Here is a 15,834-nt window from a genome sequence, read left to right as displayed (position 1 = left end):
TTGAAAGAACATGGAAATATTTAAAAAAATTTGGCATCATGGAAATATTAAATAGGCAACTAGAAGTTATTTACTAAGTTTATTTACATGTTGTATTTTCTGTTTTTGGCCAAAGAGGATGGATAATTCCCAATTTATGTTTTATGGAAGAAGTTTGAGTTTTAATGGAAGTAAGTTTGTGTTTAAAAAAAAAGGCAACTAGAAGTTACAAGAAATACATTTTTAAAAGTTCTAAAGGAAAAACGTTCATTTCCAAATGATTTGCCTGATCTATTCATATCCGACCATAGATCTTCAATCCGTGTTCAAACCCGTTGTAGTAACTTATCCACTTTGAAGTTTTCTATCGAATACACATAGCAACGAATGTGTACAAGTATGGCCGCTGCGTACTCTAAATAATTAAAAAGTTTTGGTAATTTCTAAAAGAACAAGTAACAAAATATCAAAAAGTAGATGAAATTATTTGAAATATCCGAACTGTGGAATCCAATCTTTATGAGGTTCGATGAAGATGATTTGTTGAAATTCAATCTCGAGTCGTCAAACTAAAGAAGATGAAGAGTGACCAGTCATTAAAAATCAAATGAATCATGGAAACAGATGAAGTGGAAACTGGCAAATGATTGAAGCTCGCAATTTTGTTTTGCTTGTTTAGAGGTTGGAAAAATATTAGAACCTGACGAAAAAAAAAACTGACGAAAACACGATTGATCAACCAAATACAAAATTTATAACCTCCATTGAATCTATATTACCGCCAAAAAGTCATGGATTCACTACTGGAATTTTTTTATTTTTGAAACAGGATTCACTAGTGGACTAAAAAGCCCAAACGTTGATATAGATCCGGTCCATCTAAGACGACGTTAAACCGGACCAAATCCATTATTTTCATTCTGTATTTGGTTAACCACTAGCTGACCATAGAGTCATGACCGAAGCAGACCAGACCTATAGACTGATTTAGGGATGGGCACAGATATTTGTTTCAATTTCTCTATTTGTGATTTGCATCATAGATATTTGATTTTTCGACTTGATTTGCTTCGGATATAAAATTTACAGATATTTACGAATATTTACAGATATCTCGTCAACTTTGTTCAATACAAATAAATCTTTTAAAAAACTAATAGAACTTTGTTTTCAAAAATAATATTTACATAATATAAAACAAAAGGTAAAAATTAGTAAAACTATATGTTCCATAAATTTTAGAAATTAACAATAGAAAAATTATAGTTTTATAAAAGAAATTATATTTATTTCTTAATTTAATGCTTTTATAAATAATTTTACAAATAATATTATTAAAAGTATATGTTAAAACAATAATTATCCGATGTTTGAAAATTTTAGTATATGTAACTTGTCATGTTTTTTAAGGGATAACTAGATCTTGATCCGCGCGCCCGCGCGGGTTTTCATTTTCGGTTTAGAATTATATGTTTTTTATAGGTTATGTAATTGGGATATTATATATCTTATATTATATGTTTATCTAAATACCCTAAAAAGTGAATTACATTTCTTGTTTATATCTAAATTGTTTAAAAGATGTTTGTTAATCATATAGTTTATATAGTTTGTCAGTGTTATTTAGTTAATTTATAATTAATAATTAATAAAACAAATATTTGATATGTCTTTATACTCATTCACTTGCGTGGATTATTTTGCATAAATATTTATATATAGAAATGCATATGTTCATATAAATTATTAACCATATTTAGTTCTTGATCAAATATAGTTGGACAGATTATATGCAGCTCAGGAAAATTTGAATTATAATTTTTTAATATATGATCATGTTTTAATAATATAGATTAGAATCATGGGGAAATTGGGCTTCGCTTATTCTTCTTTTATGTTTATATAAGGTATGTCTTTTTGTTATACTATATATATATAATTAGACACAGCTAGGACTGAACGGAAAACTGGTTTGTTTTATTGAGAGAGAAATGGATTAGATAGCTGTGATTTTGTGAATTTAAAATCAATATTAGATTCTAATTAATATTTAGGTTAGATGGATGTTGTTTGGATGATTGTTTTATGAACAACTAAAAAAAATAACAATATTTGAAATAAATAAACAAATGAAACTGTTTCTTTTTCTAAAAAGAAAACATATAATAAGAATAAAATGTTCTTAGTTTTGACAATGAATAGAAAATACAAAAACAATGCACATCGTGTTTGAATCACATCTGAAACCTGCATTGGCAAAAATAAGAAAAAATATTACTGATCTTGTGTCTGTTTACCTCACAAAATAGAAAGATTAAAAGTAAATAAAATATTTACCTTGTGATATTTTGGATAAAAGTAAATAAAAATTACTGATCTTGTGATAACACGCCATTTTTTCCAGTGGCAGTTTTCGTTTAACACTTTGAATGTGATTCCTTTTGCATGTAGCATAAATCTTTTCATCCTACAAAATAAGCACAAAATAATATAAGATAGTGATAGGAAGGAACACAAAAGAGATGATTGATTATGTTTTGAAACTTACATCTTCATCGGTTAGAACCATTTGAAGAGTCTCTCCATTTAGTTATATATGGCTTCAAAGTTTTGACCGGGTTGAAAATTGCATTGGCCATCATTTTCTTGTATTGTTTTTGATCGCAATGTGAATGTGATTCTTTAACTTGTAGCTCGTGGTATATATAGATACATAGGTGAGAAATCGTTGAGAATTAAATGGCCTAATATTAATTAGAAATCTTGTTGATCAAGTTGTGTAGATAAGGAATATACTTAATGATTAGAATATTTTGAAAGATTTTTGTGCACATTTTTGGATTGAGTAGTTAAGTAGATTTTAACTTGTCGACATACAGTATTAATTGTAATTAAATGGTACCTATAATTCCGTAATTGTCAAGTGGTTTGTAATTTATTGTAAATGTGAAATATTAAATGTAGGGGATTATTATGTTAAGTTAATAATTTTCGGAAAAAATTTAAGGAATATATATTTGATTTCTTAACAGTTTTTAATTGATATTATCCGTTTTAATGTTTTCATAATATGTGTAAATCTTTATAAATCACGAGTTTTCCTAAACAGAAACATCTAATCCGCTGGTTGAACTTCAAACTTTTTTTTAGTAAGGCAAATAGAATAATCTTAAGGTTATTGAAAACAAAAAGAAGCCCATAAAATTGTAGTACAAAAAATGTAATGGGCTTGTACTGAGCTTGGGATGAAATCTATCATAGTTAATTAGGGAAAAATTTTTAAATGAAACCAGTGGTACACTGTTGTAAATATTGAGAAGAAGTAGGGGTTATTCCCCATTTGTACTTCACTTTTAATAGAATAGACTAGAGTTTGACCCGCCCTTTCAAAGGGCGGGCAAGATTTCTTTTTTCATCATCCTATGTATTGATTTTCCGCTTTTGTTAAATGTCTGAGATTATTATCAATCTTAAAAGTTTGCATTATGATGATTTTGATCCGCCCTTAAAAGGGCGAGATTTTTTTCGAATGATATAATTTTTTTTATCTTTGATTGCGTACTTACTTTAAAATGTTACAAATGAAGTGTTATATTCAGTGTTCTGTAACCCGGTCTGAACCCGCAGTTAAACTGATAACATCGATGACTCAATATGTAATCTGGTTAAACTCTATTTAAAAGTTCTATTAAACCCGTAATTTTGATTGCATACATATTTTTAAATGTTACACATGAAGTGTTATATTTAGTGTTCTGTAACCCGGTCCGGACCTGCAGCTAAACCGATAACATCGATGACTCTATATGTAATCTGGTTAAACTCTATTTAAAAGTTCTATTAAGCCCGCAATTTTGTTGTAATCTTATATACTGGATTATAATTTTTGGCTAGCATTATTATACAAATTAACTATTGTCATTCAACCCGCCATATACTTGATAAATAAATTAAATTTTTAAAAATATTTAATATAAATATATATGTATATATTAACTTATGAAATTATTTATTAGTTTATACATCGTACTTTAATATTTGTTTTTAATAAGTTGAAATATGTTGTAAAATTCATGCATTTATTTTATTATGTTATTTTATAATTTAGAAAATAGTTAATAGATAGATTAAGTTACTTTATATTTATAACTTGATGTAGCAATTTAATTATGAATATAAATTACGTATATATAAATACTATAGAATTTATTTCTTAGTATATAAATAAAAAATGGATTAAAAATCGTTTTTAACTACAGTTAGTTATTAATTATGATTTTTATGATTTAAAGTAAATATTCAAAAGAAATGTGTATTTACATTTTAAATAAAAGATATTATTAAGATGTAATCTTAGTAAAAGATACTTAAGAATATACTTTTATAGATCTTGTTTTGAAAATATTAAAATAATTGGTTAGGTATAGTATATATTTAATAATATATTTTGTTTATATAAATTTTCAAATACAATAAATTATAAAAAAAAAATTTATTCAATTAATTATTTCAAACCCATATGTATTTGTTGTTTCTTACTTTATATATGTTTTGTTGGATTTTGTTTTTTGATTATTTGACAAACTAATTTATGCAAAGTTCAACAAATTTAAAAATTATTATAAATTTTACTTAAATATTATTTTTTTATATTGTAAGTAATAATGAAAAACATAACACAAGCACGTTCATTTCAAAAGGTCTAATATATAACACAAACACTTTTACAACATAAAAAACATGGTCGTTCATGGCCACATAATTTATACCATCCTTTATGTTTATGTTGTATAGAGTAAACATAGAGTAAACATACAGTAAATGTGAAGGACAAAAAGACACATGAAATGATATAGTAGTATACATGTGTTGGCAATATGTTCACGATTTTCTTTATCAACTTTATGTTCACGATTTATTTACTAATAGAAATGTTTTATTGTAGTGCTCTGTATACATCACATAGTTTTCTGTTAGCTGTGTAATTTAATGAATATATATATATATATATATATAACGTAACTGATTAATAAGTAGTGGACATGATTATATAAATTAGTGTAATCGTTTTTATAGGGAAGAAATTTGAATATAGTTAGACTGCAACAACTTTTTTTTATAGTCCAAAAAGTAGTCGATAAATATTGCTCCTGTTTTAATAGTATTGATATTTTTACTGTTTGATTTGTTGCAACAATCGAAATAAATAAAAAATCAGATCAAATTTAAAGATGCCTAACCCTAGATCAGATTCGGATTAGGGCATAAACTATCTGTAAAGTTGGCAGTGGTACTTTTTATAATCTTGATGGTAAAAAAGGGACTTGAAGAAGAAAAAAAATTCACATTCCAAAAAAAATCATACGTAGAACTAATGAACAAACCTAAAAGATTAATGAACCTAAATAACTTGAACACCAAGATAAAGCTGCAAAAGATTTTTTTTCCCCCTTTAATCTGTCTACAGCCAATATGTACATCAAACCAATCAGCAGCATTAGCTTCATCTACTCGGACATCAAGTCTCTGGCCAAACCCCTTTGCGACCTCCTTTTCCTTTCATACTCAAGATCATCAGTAGGTAACTCATACCGACAAACCGGGCACGTGTTCCTTATCCCCAACCAAGGCACAATGCACTCTTTGTGATAGTAATGCTTACAAGGAAGCCTCTTAACTTTCTCCTCGACCACAACAATCTCATCTGTGCAGATCGCACAACCAATGCCCATCAACTCTCCAGAGGTGATTTCCACGTCGGGAAGCTCGTCCACAACCCTTTTGGAAGCTGGCGGGCTTCCTTTGGTTCCAGACTCGTCGAACGATCTTGCTAAAACATCCTCGTAGTCTCCGTGGTGGTCAGCATATCCATATATACTAGTCACAGAAACTTCCAAAGGGGGGTGATCGAAATCCAAGAAATCATCAAAAAAACTAACATGCCATTCTAGATCCATGGGTTCATCTTCTTGATTGACATCCATGGGTTCTACAGACAAGCTTGTTCCTTCCATAAGTTCTGAAAACCATCTGTCCATGGTCTGTTCGTCAACATCAGACCTGGCTTCGGCCTCGACAAGAGTAGGACCCGAAACAACTTCAGCCCGACCCGTTTCAACTTCGACCCGACCCGTTTCAACTTCGACCCGATCCGTTTCAACTTCGGTAACTTGAAGCCATGCTAACCCACCGGAATCATCTGACCCGGACCCGGATCCGGACCCGATTCCGAGCCCTAATTCTATCTCCTCCTCCATGTCTTGACCCCCACAGATATCGAAATCGCACGAAGTGCTTGGCCTCTGATTCGAGCTTGCGAACGGCTCTCGATCGAAGAAATCGAAGAACAGGTTATTTGGATCGGATTCGGATTCCATGGAAAGCGATTCGGAATCTGAGTTCGAATCTAAGAACCCGAAACACGGATAGGTTTCTTCTCTCTGATCGGACTGAGGTAAACCGGCGGAGGAACTCGTAGCTTCGCCGTCCGGTTGGTTAACGGATCGAGAGATATCTACGGCGATTGAGATACCGCCGCCGTCTTCTTCTTCCTCCTCTGCTTCGACGTTGATTGGGCAGCCGAAAAGTTTCGCCATTGTTTAGGGGTTTCTGAGGAAAATTGTCAGGAAAAAAAAAAGAGAAGATTCGTATCTATACACAAGGGATTCAACGGTGTTTATATATATATACTGTATGTGGTTAGAACCTTGTGGGGGAAGGTTGTGCCACGTAATATTTTAACTACGGAAGGGAGGAAAAAAAAAGGAAAAGATAGTAAATAAATTTTAAAAATTATTAACGCCGTTGCCGGCGATCGAACCCGGGTCACCCGCGTGACAGGCGGGAATACTTACCACTATACTACAACGACTTTTTGTTTAATAATGGTTTTTTCATTTGATGAAGGTTAGTTGATAACTCCTTGTTACTAAAGTGCAGAAGGTTTATGCTGTTCGTTCAAGAGAATGCCAATGAAATTTTTGGTTTCTGCTTCTGAAGGAAGTATGAAACCTATAATGAGAAACATTCAAGAGTTTATTGATGTTATTAACAAACCAATACAAGAGACATAATCAATACTATTAATTCTTAAACATGTTCAATTGATATTAGTTAGGTCCAATTTAAAATTCCTAACAATAAATGTCTTTTAATATAACTGCATCTATAAATTATATATATTTTTAATTTAACCACCACTTAAATTCCTAATAACCAACATTTTTCAAACTTCTACAATAACTGCTCGACCATGATTAAAAAGGAATAACTGTTTGAACAAATTACAAAATGTTGTAAGAATGGAAACGATGATCAATTGATCAATATGATGCATTACGCATACGTGCATGTTATAATTCTTTTTGAGGGAAAAATTGAGAAATTGTTTGGTTACAAAAAATCTAGGTTCTGTGATGATGATGTTTATTCTTTTAAAGGAAAAAATGATGGTGACAATAATACTGTTTTTTATTCGAATAAGAAATAATTTTAAAATCTGATGATAAAACTATTAAGGATCAATCATATAATTGATTGATTTACAAATCTTCCTCTTACGTAAACAATATATATTCTCATTAACTCTCTTATGTAATACCCTAACTCTATGCCATGTATATAAGGCTCTCATTGTACATCTATCTAATTCAATATACTCAATACACTTATATGGTATCAAGAGCTATATCGATTCTAATCCCTTTTTTCCTTTTCACCCCTGTCTTCCTATTCGATCAACTCACCATGAGTTCCTCTGAAAACACTTTCACAACCCCCATTGTTGATAACATCAACACTACCACTCAAGCCCTCCTAACCATCAACATGAGCAATGTTACCAAGCTCACTGCCAGCAACTACCTAATGTGGAGTCTGAAGATCCATGCTCTGCTCGATGGGTATGATCTTGCTGGCTACATTGATGGTCTCACCATGCCTCCTTCCCCAACGCTCACCACTGATGATCAGATCACTGTCAACCCAGCGCATACCTTGTGGAAACGCCAAGACAGACTCATCTTCAGTGCCATCATTGGAGCCATCACGGCGCCTCTCCAGCCCCTGATCTCTCGTGCTGCTACCTCCTATGAAGCATGGACCACACTCGCATCCACCTATGCGAAACCTAGTCGTGGTCACATAAAACAACTCAAGACGCAGCTTAAAAACTGGAAGAAGGAGAACAAGACAGTTGATGTGTACCTTCAGGGTATCACTACACGTCTTGACCAACTTGCCATCCTCGGCAAAGCTGTCGATCATGAAGATCAAATTGATCTCATCCTTGAAGGTCTCCCTGACGACTACAAGACTATCGTCGATCAGATTGAAGGACGTGATGCTCCTCCGTCGATCACAGAACTTCACGAGCGCCTCCTTAACCATGAAGCCAAGCTTCAGCTGAACTCCGATGCTGCCTTCTCTCCAGCTCCTGTTGCAGTCAACATGACTCAAACCCGTGGCAATAACAACAACTACAAACACCCCAACAAGCCAAGGAGTAACACTCAATGGAGTTCACAATCGCCACAACAATATCCGAGAGCTGATTACAACAATAAGGGACCCAGACCATACCTCGGGAAGTGTCAAATTTGGGGTACACAAGGCCACAATGCCAAACGATGCTCCCAGCTCACCAGCTTCCAACAGGCAAATCTGCAACAAACCCTCTTCCAGGCATGGAACCCACGAGCCAACTACATTGCAGCAGCTCCATACAACGCTGCCAACTGGCTGCTGGATAGTGGAGCCACCCACCATATTACTTCTGACCTTGCCAATCTCTCCCTGCATCAACCATATCAAGGATCAAATGAAGTAATGGTTGCTGACGGCTCACAACTCCTATTCAACAAACTGGTTCCCTCTCTCTCTTAACTCCTACTCGTGATCTCAAACTACAGAAAGTGCTCTATGTTCCAAAAATAAATAGGAACCTCATATCTGTCCATAAACTATGTAACACTAATGCTGTCTCTGTGGAATTCTTTCCATCATCCTTTCAGGTGAAGGATCTGAAAACGGGGGTCCGGTTGCTATGCGGCAGAGCTAAAGATGAACTCTATGAGTGGCCTTTGAAACCGCCGAAACTCTACACTACAACCATCTATCCGAACTCGAAGGCTCCACTCTCATCATGGCACTCTCGCTTGGGACATCCCTCCTCTACTATTTTAAATAAAATTATCTCTACTTTTGATCTTCCTCTTACCCTACCTAAGGACAAGCTACTATCTTGCAATGATTGCCTTATTAATAAAAGCCATAAACTACCCTTTCAACAGTCTTCTATTACAACTACCAGACCATTACAAATTCTTTTCTCAGACGTTTGGACCTCTCCTATACTAGCCACAGATAACTCCAAATATTACCTTATAATCATTGATCATTTTACTCGCTACTCCTGGATAATCCCCTTAAAACGAAAATGCTAAGTCAGAGAGACGTTCATTGTGTTCAAAAATCTGGTGGAAAATTACTTTCACACAAAAATTGGTACCTTTTACTCTGACAACGGAGGTGAGTTCATCGCCTTGCGCCAATTCTTCCAGCTTCATGGCATCTCTCACCTCACATCACCACCACACACTCCGGAGCACAATGGGATATCGGAGCGGAAGCATCGACACATAGTAGAAACCGGCCTGAGTCTCATGTCCAAAGCCTCTGTACCGAAAAAATATTGGCAATATGCCTTTGCAGTTGCCGTATATCTCATCAACAGGATGCCTACACCGCTTCTTCAGATGGAATCACCATTCTCCAAGTTATTTGGCAAGCCTCCAAACTATCAGAAGCTCAAGATCTTTGGTTGTGCCTGTTACCCCTGGTTAAGACCATACACACATCACAAGCTTGATGATAGATCGATTCGGTGTGTCTTTCTTGGATATGCTCCCACTCAGAGTGCTTACTTGTGTCTCGATGACAACACTGGAAGACTCTATGTCTCGCGACATGTGATCTTCGATGATAATAGCTTCCCTTTTACTACTCCGAAAGCATCGCCGATCTCCCCCGAGTCTCCGATGATGCCACCTTCGTCTACACCACTGTACTCGCCGATAGCTACTACCGTTCCGCTGCAACCCCCGTCGTCGGATCCTCACCCTGCACTGACAGCTCCGACCGCTCCTCCTCCGCCTCAGGTACAACCTCTTGTCTCTAATTCTCCTTCTGTTTCTTCCTCCTCTGAGCCCACTGCTCCAATACAAAATGGGCTGCCAACCCCGGCCCAGCCAACCCTTGATACTGAGCCCACTGCTCTACCACAAAATGGGCTGCAACCCACGGCCCAGCCATCCCAAGCCCAAAATACAATCCCACCTCCCTCACCTGACCCAATACCAAATCAAACTCCTTCCTCGTCGTCTTCTTCCTCTTCTCTCCCATCAAACCAACCACCATTACAAACCGTTCCCCCCAACAATCATCCTATGGCCACTCGCGCCAAAACTGGAGTTCGAAAACCTAACACAAAATACCTTTATGCCTCCAAAATCACAAACAACACCGAACCAAAAACAATAAATCAAGCTCTCCGTGATGAAAAGTGGAGACAAGCTGCGATAACAGAGTATAATGCTCAGCTCGCGAATCACAGCTGGGATCTTGTCCCTCCACCATCGCCAAACGTTACCATTGTTGGATGTCGGTGGCTATTCACCACGAAGTATAACGCTGACGGAACCGAAGAACGACCGAAAGGTCGCCTCGTTGCCAAAGGTTACAACCAACGGCCAGGACTAGACTATGCTGAGACCTTCAGTCTCGTCGTCAAGTCCACCACCATTCGAATTGTTCTTGGTGTCGCCGTTGAAAGGGACTGGCCTATTCGTCAACTAGACGTCAATAATGCCTTTTTACAAGGCACCTTAACTGATGAGGTTTACATGTCGCAACCACCAGGGTTCGTAGATACTGATCGCCCTCACTATGTCTGTCGCCTAAGGAAAGCTCTCTACGGACTCAAACAAGCCCCTCGGGCGTGGTATGTTGAACTTCAAACCTATCTCGTCAGTTCCGGTTTTGTCAACTCTGTTTCAGATACGTCTCTCTTCATTCTCAAGCACGGAAAGTCAGTTGTGTATATCTTGGTGTACGTTGATGACATCTTAGTAACAGGCAATGACAATGCTCTCATCCAGCGAATCCTAGCAGCCTTTGCACAACGGTTCTCTGTAAAAGAGCATGAAGAACTCCATTATTTTCTTGGTATTGAAGCCAAGAGAACATCGGCTGGCCTACATCTCAGTCAACGGAGATACATTATCGACCTACTCGAAAGGACAAAGATGATCAACGCCAAGCCTGTTTCCACTCCTATGGCTACTACACCGAAGCTGACCCTGCGTTCTGGAACTTGCCTGTCCGATCCTACTGAGTATCGCAAACTCGTTGGAAGTCTGCAATATTTGGCTTTCACCCGACCTGACATCTCCTACGCGGTGAACAAACTCTCTCAATTCATGCACTCTCCAACCGATGATCATTGGAATGCGGTCAAACGAACTCTCCGATACTTAGCAGGTACAACTGATTATGGCATTATGCTTCGCCGCAACAACTCGATGATTCTTCACGCATTCTCGGACGCGGATTGGGCCGGTGATGGTGATGATTATCTGTCAACCAATGGATACATAGTATATCTGGGCCAACATCCAGTTTCCTGGTCATCTAAGAAGCAAAATACCATCGCTAGATCCTCTACCGAAGCTGAGTACATGTCAGTTGCAAACACATCCTCGGAGCTCAAATGGATCTTATCTCTGCTTCAGGAACTCGGCATTCCGATTAAGCGGACACCAACGATCTACTGCGACAATGTAGGCGCCACTTACTTATGCGCAAACCCTGTGTTCCACTCCAGGATGAAGCATGTTGCCTTGGACTTTCATTTTATTCGCAACCAAGTTCGTTCAGGAACTTTGCGTGTTGTTCACGTATCAACAAAGGATCAACTCGCGGACGTCATGACAAAGCCACTATCACGACCGGTCTTCACAACATTGTCAGGCAAGATTGGAATTGGAAAACCACCTCCATCTTGAGAGGGGATATTAAGGATCAATCATATAATTGATTGATTTACAAATCTTCCTCTTATGTAAACAATATATATTCTCATTAACTCTCTTGTGTAATACCCTAACTCTATGCCATGTATATAAGGCTCTCATTGTACATCTATCTAATTCAATATACTCAATAAAATTATAAAAACGTTAGATTTTGATTAGTGCAATTTAGACATGAAAAAAGAATTTTTTAAATCCTGATAATTTTTACTAATAATCCTAATACACATATATAAAAAAATTTACACATAATTTATTTTGGTCAAAACTCTTACTAATAATTTTTTTAAAATATTTTACCCAAATATGATTAAAAACTAAAATATAAACATCAAATTTCTAAAAATATGTAAAAACTACAAAATTAAATAGCACAAATATTTAGGTTTGCAACATCACAAATTTAATACAATTATCAAAAGCTCTTACTAATAACTTTTTAAAAATATTTGACCCAAATATGATTACAAAGAAAAACTAAAATATAAAAATTAAATTTCTAAAAAATATGTAAAATAAAAATATATCCGTCCATTTAAAAGGCGGGTCAAAATCTAACTTCCTAATTAGAATACAAATAGATTCTAATAATATAACTAAAAATAAAAAGAGTTAATAACTAAGTTACACATTAGTTCAACCAGTGGTTCAACTGATAGCCGGATTATGGGTTTTAAAGGGTTTTCGTGAGTTTTCGCGGATGCTTAAATAATATTTTTTCTTAAAACTCAAACCAGATTACATACCGGATCAATGAGTTTATCGGTTCAAGCGGGTATAAAACGGATCTCAAAACACTAGGTACAAATTTATAGTTATACAACATCACAAATTCAATACACATATATGATTACAAAGACAAACACAAATATAATTACAAAAAACACAAATATAAAATTAAATTTTTTTATAAAATTAAAATAAAAAATATAACCGCCCTTCAAAGGGCGGGTGAGAATCTAGTTGAAACTTAAACTTTCACACTCTGTCTATGCTTGTATAGCAGAACTAACTGTAAAAAAATCATGAAGGAGCAAAATAAGCTTTGGCCAAACAAAAAAACCTGTGTAAACATTAGAGCCCACTATGAGGTCTGGCTCTTCTTCAACCTTATCTTCTTCTCATGTTTCCTTGTGGCAGTTGAGATGACGGCTAACTGCTTCATGACCAATAAGCGATGTGTTTGGTCTGTGATAGCTTAACACACAGAAAATAAAAGAAACAAAATGGCCTATACAGGTTTCGAACCTGTGACCTTCGCGTTATTAGCACGACGCTCTAACCAACTGAGCTAATAGGCCACTTGTGATCGATGTTATCTGTTCATAAATATTTGATAATACTAGTTAAAAAGAATGGAAGCAAAGACAAAAAGAAATGGCCTATACAGGTTTCGAACCTGTGACCTTCGCGTTATTAGCATGACGCTCTAACCAACTGAGCTAATAGGCCGAGTTGAAATGTATAGACGAAGGATATTGATCAAGCAAAGACAAAGGAGCTGAGGAAGGGAAGAACAGAGGATGCAGAGCTTAACATCAAACGAAGTTGGCGCTCTGCTTCTTGGTGCCACCATCGTTGCTCCAAAAATTGACGCAGTCCAATTCGTTGAAGATGACGCATGTCTAGTCAAAATCTTTTTGAGAAGTCTCTTATTCCAATTCTTGATCAATTTGCTAGTTTAACCAGATTGGCAGTTTGGTTAGCTGAACCGGATGCTGGAGGATCATTACTTTGGTTAGCTTTGTATAAATTGTATTAATAGGATCATCAATGTAAGTTGTTAACTCTTACGGTGGTGATGATGTCATGTCAGGTACGACAATCCAATTTGCTCGGAGCAGATAACTGCAACAAGCCAACAACACAAGTTCAGGCGCAGGCCGGAAACGGTTACATCCCACGCTGGATGCTCTTAGAGTCTTGTGATCATTTTAATGTTGTGATCAACCTCACCACTAAATGACATGTTGTATATTTATATTAAAAAATAAAGATACAAGATTTGGATTAGTAGACATAAGTGGGGCTATATATAATGTCATGAGGATCTTGGGGACATTTGTCTCTTTTGGGAAACCTTGCTATGTTAAGGACTGAAGTGTGCAGCTTGTTTTACCATTGAACCTGATAACTTAATTGCCAAAGTACTGCACCAACTTCTTTTTTTTTAGCTTTGATCAATCTAATCGACAAGCGGACGTGAAACCAAATATTTTTGTTGTCTTTCTCTCCCCTCTTACTATTTTATTACAATAATTTAAGCTTTTTGAGCTGTACAAAGAGGAAGAAATAAGTCACGAGACATTAATAGCAGCTTTGTAGTTTGGAAGCTAGACTTGTACACTTCCCATGATTCACATTAACAAAATGAAGAGATAAAGCTTTTGTTACAATCTCCTTTTTTTTTATGGCTCACTCATCTTCACACCACATAACTCCTATATAAATCCCTATGTTTCATGATAGAGAGACTGAGTTGATACATGACTATGGAGATAACAACGAACTTCTCTGTTTGGTTTATTCTTATGATTTTCTTAGGAATCTCTATCAATGAAGGTTTGTCTGAAGGACAACAACATCTTAAAAAGAAGACACGTTCTTCTGCGGTTGTGGTCGGAACTGTCTACTGTGACACATGTTTCAACAGCGCCTTTTCGAAATCACCCAACCACTTGATCCCAGGTTTGATTTTTTTTCTTTCTTTCTTTCTTGGTTGTGTGTTACATAGTACTCTGTTTTACCGGTTCTTATTCAAGATCTTGTCGCAGGTGCTTTAGTTTCAGTGGAATGTATTGACGAGAACTCGAAACCGACTTTCAGACAAGAAGTGAAAACAGACGAACACGGCGAATTCAAGGCAAAGCTACCGTTCTCTGTAAGCAAGCATGTGAAGAAGATCAAGAGATGCTCAGTGACGTTGCTAAGCAGCTCGCAGCCTTACTGTTCCATAGCTGCTTCCGCAACTTCTTCTTCTTCTCTCAGACGCCTTAAAAGACCTAGCAAACACGGAGAGAACACCCGTGTTTTCTCTGCAGGGTTCTTCACTCTCAAACCCGAGAACCAACCAGAGATCTGTAGCCAGAAACCTATCAATCTCCGTGGATCGAAACCTCTTTTACCGGATCCTAGATTCCCTCCACCGATCCAAGATCAGGTTCCAGATAATCCTATTCCTATTCTCCCAATCCTTCCGGACTTGCCTCTACCTACGCTTCGTCCTCTTCTTCCAGGATCACCGCAGAGATCAGCTTCCTTGCGTAACAAGAAATACGATTCCTTGGAAGACAAGAAGACCCTCCTCCCCCCAAATCCGCTAAACCCTCCATCTATCATCCCTCCAAACCCGGTTACGCCTCTCCTCCCTCCAGTCCCGCTAGTTTCTTCTCCCCCAAGTCTTCCACCGCTAACGTTTCAACCACCTCCTTCCACGTTAGACCCTCCTACTCTTCAACCTGTTCCGGTCATAACTCCACCTTCACCACCATCACCACCTTCTTTCTCAGTTTCTCTCCCTCCCATCTTCATTGGAATCCCTCCGGCTCCATCTTCCTTTTCTAGTCACCATCAACCCTAGTTCTACATGGAATCTATATGTATCATCTTTGTTATTTTATTCCCTCAGCATTTTCACTTGTTGGTTTGTTGTAATTTCAACAAATATTATTACCAAGGACTTTTATCTTAACGCTTGTATTCATTGTCTAATCCTCAACTACATACAAACACCAACAACAATAAAAACAGTTTTACACTTAATAAT

The 15,834-nt window shown here is 36.3% G+C and overlaps 2 protein-coding genes and 2 non-coding genes across 4 annotated transcripts; 1 reads left to right on the top strand and 3 right to left on the bottom strand.

Moving 5' to 3' along the window:
* Window positions 1–5,402: 5,402 nt before the first annotated feature.
* LOC130507968 (uncharacterized) lies at window positions 5,403–6,642 on the bottom strand. Its single transcript, XM_057002922.1, has one exon. The coding sequence runs from the start codon at window positions 6,573–6,575 to the stop codon at window positions 5,487–5,489; it is 1,089 nt and encodes a 362-aa protein (XP_056858902.1). The 5' UTR covers window positions 6,576–6,642; the 3' UTR covers window positions 5,403–5,486.
* A 6,653-nt stretch (window positions 6,643–13,295) lies between these two features.
* On the bottom strand, window positions 13,296–13,369 carry TRNAI-AAU (transfer RNA isoleucine (anticodon AAU)). Its single transcript has one exon. It is a non-coding gene; the product is annotated as a tRNA-Ile (tRNA).
* Window positions 13,370–13,446: 77 nt separating this feature from the next.
* Window positions 13,447–13,520, bottom strand: TRNAI-AAU (transfer RNA isoleucine (anticodon AAU)). Its single transcript has one exon. It is a non-coding gene; the product is annotated as a tRNA-Ile (tRNA).
* An 881-nt stretch (window positions 13,521–14,401) lies between these two features.
* LOC108840021 (proline-rich extensin-like protein EPR1) lies at window positions 14,402–15,759 on the top strand. Its single transcript, XM_018612832.2, has 2 exons — window positions 14,402–14,756; window positions 14,843–15,759. The coding sequence occupies exons 1-2, from the start codon at window positions 14,555–14,557 to the stop codon at window positions 15,646–15,648; spliced, it is 1,008 nt and encodes a 335-aa protein (XP_018468334.2). The 5' UTR covers window positions 14,402–14,554; the 3' UTR covers window positions 15,649–15,759.
* Window positions 15,760–15,834: the final 75 nt, after the last annotated feature.

Source organism: Raphanus sativus, chromosome 2 (genome assembly GCF_000801105.2).
Source record: "Raphanus sativus cultivar WK10039 chromosome 2, ASM80110v3, whole genome shotgun sequence".
Classification (NCBI taxonomy): Eukaryota; Viridiplantae; Streptophyta; class Magnoliopsida; order Brassicales; family Brassicaceae; genus Raphanus; species Raphanus sativus.
The sequence above is the reverse complement of the archived record's forward strand: the minus strand, read 5'-3'. Positions and strand labels throughout refer to the sequence as shown.

Bases quoted from the DNA above. Each gene is read 5' to 3' on its own strand.
- LOC130507968 (XM_057002922.1), bottom strand. From the start codon at position 6,575: ATGGCGAAACTTTTCGGCTGCCCAATCAACGTCGAAGCAGAGGAGGAA.
- LOC108840021 (XM_018612832.2), top strand. From the start codon at position 14,555: ATGACTATGGAGATAACAACGAACTTCTCTGTTTGGTTTATTCTTATG. The intron at 14,757-14,842 runs GTTTGATTTTTT...ATCTTGTCGCAG, and splicing joins ACCCAACCACTTGATCCCAG to GTGCTTTAGTTTCAGTGGAA.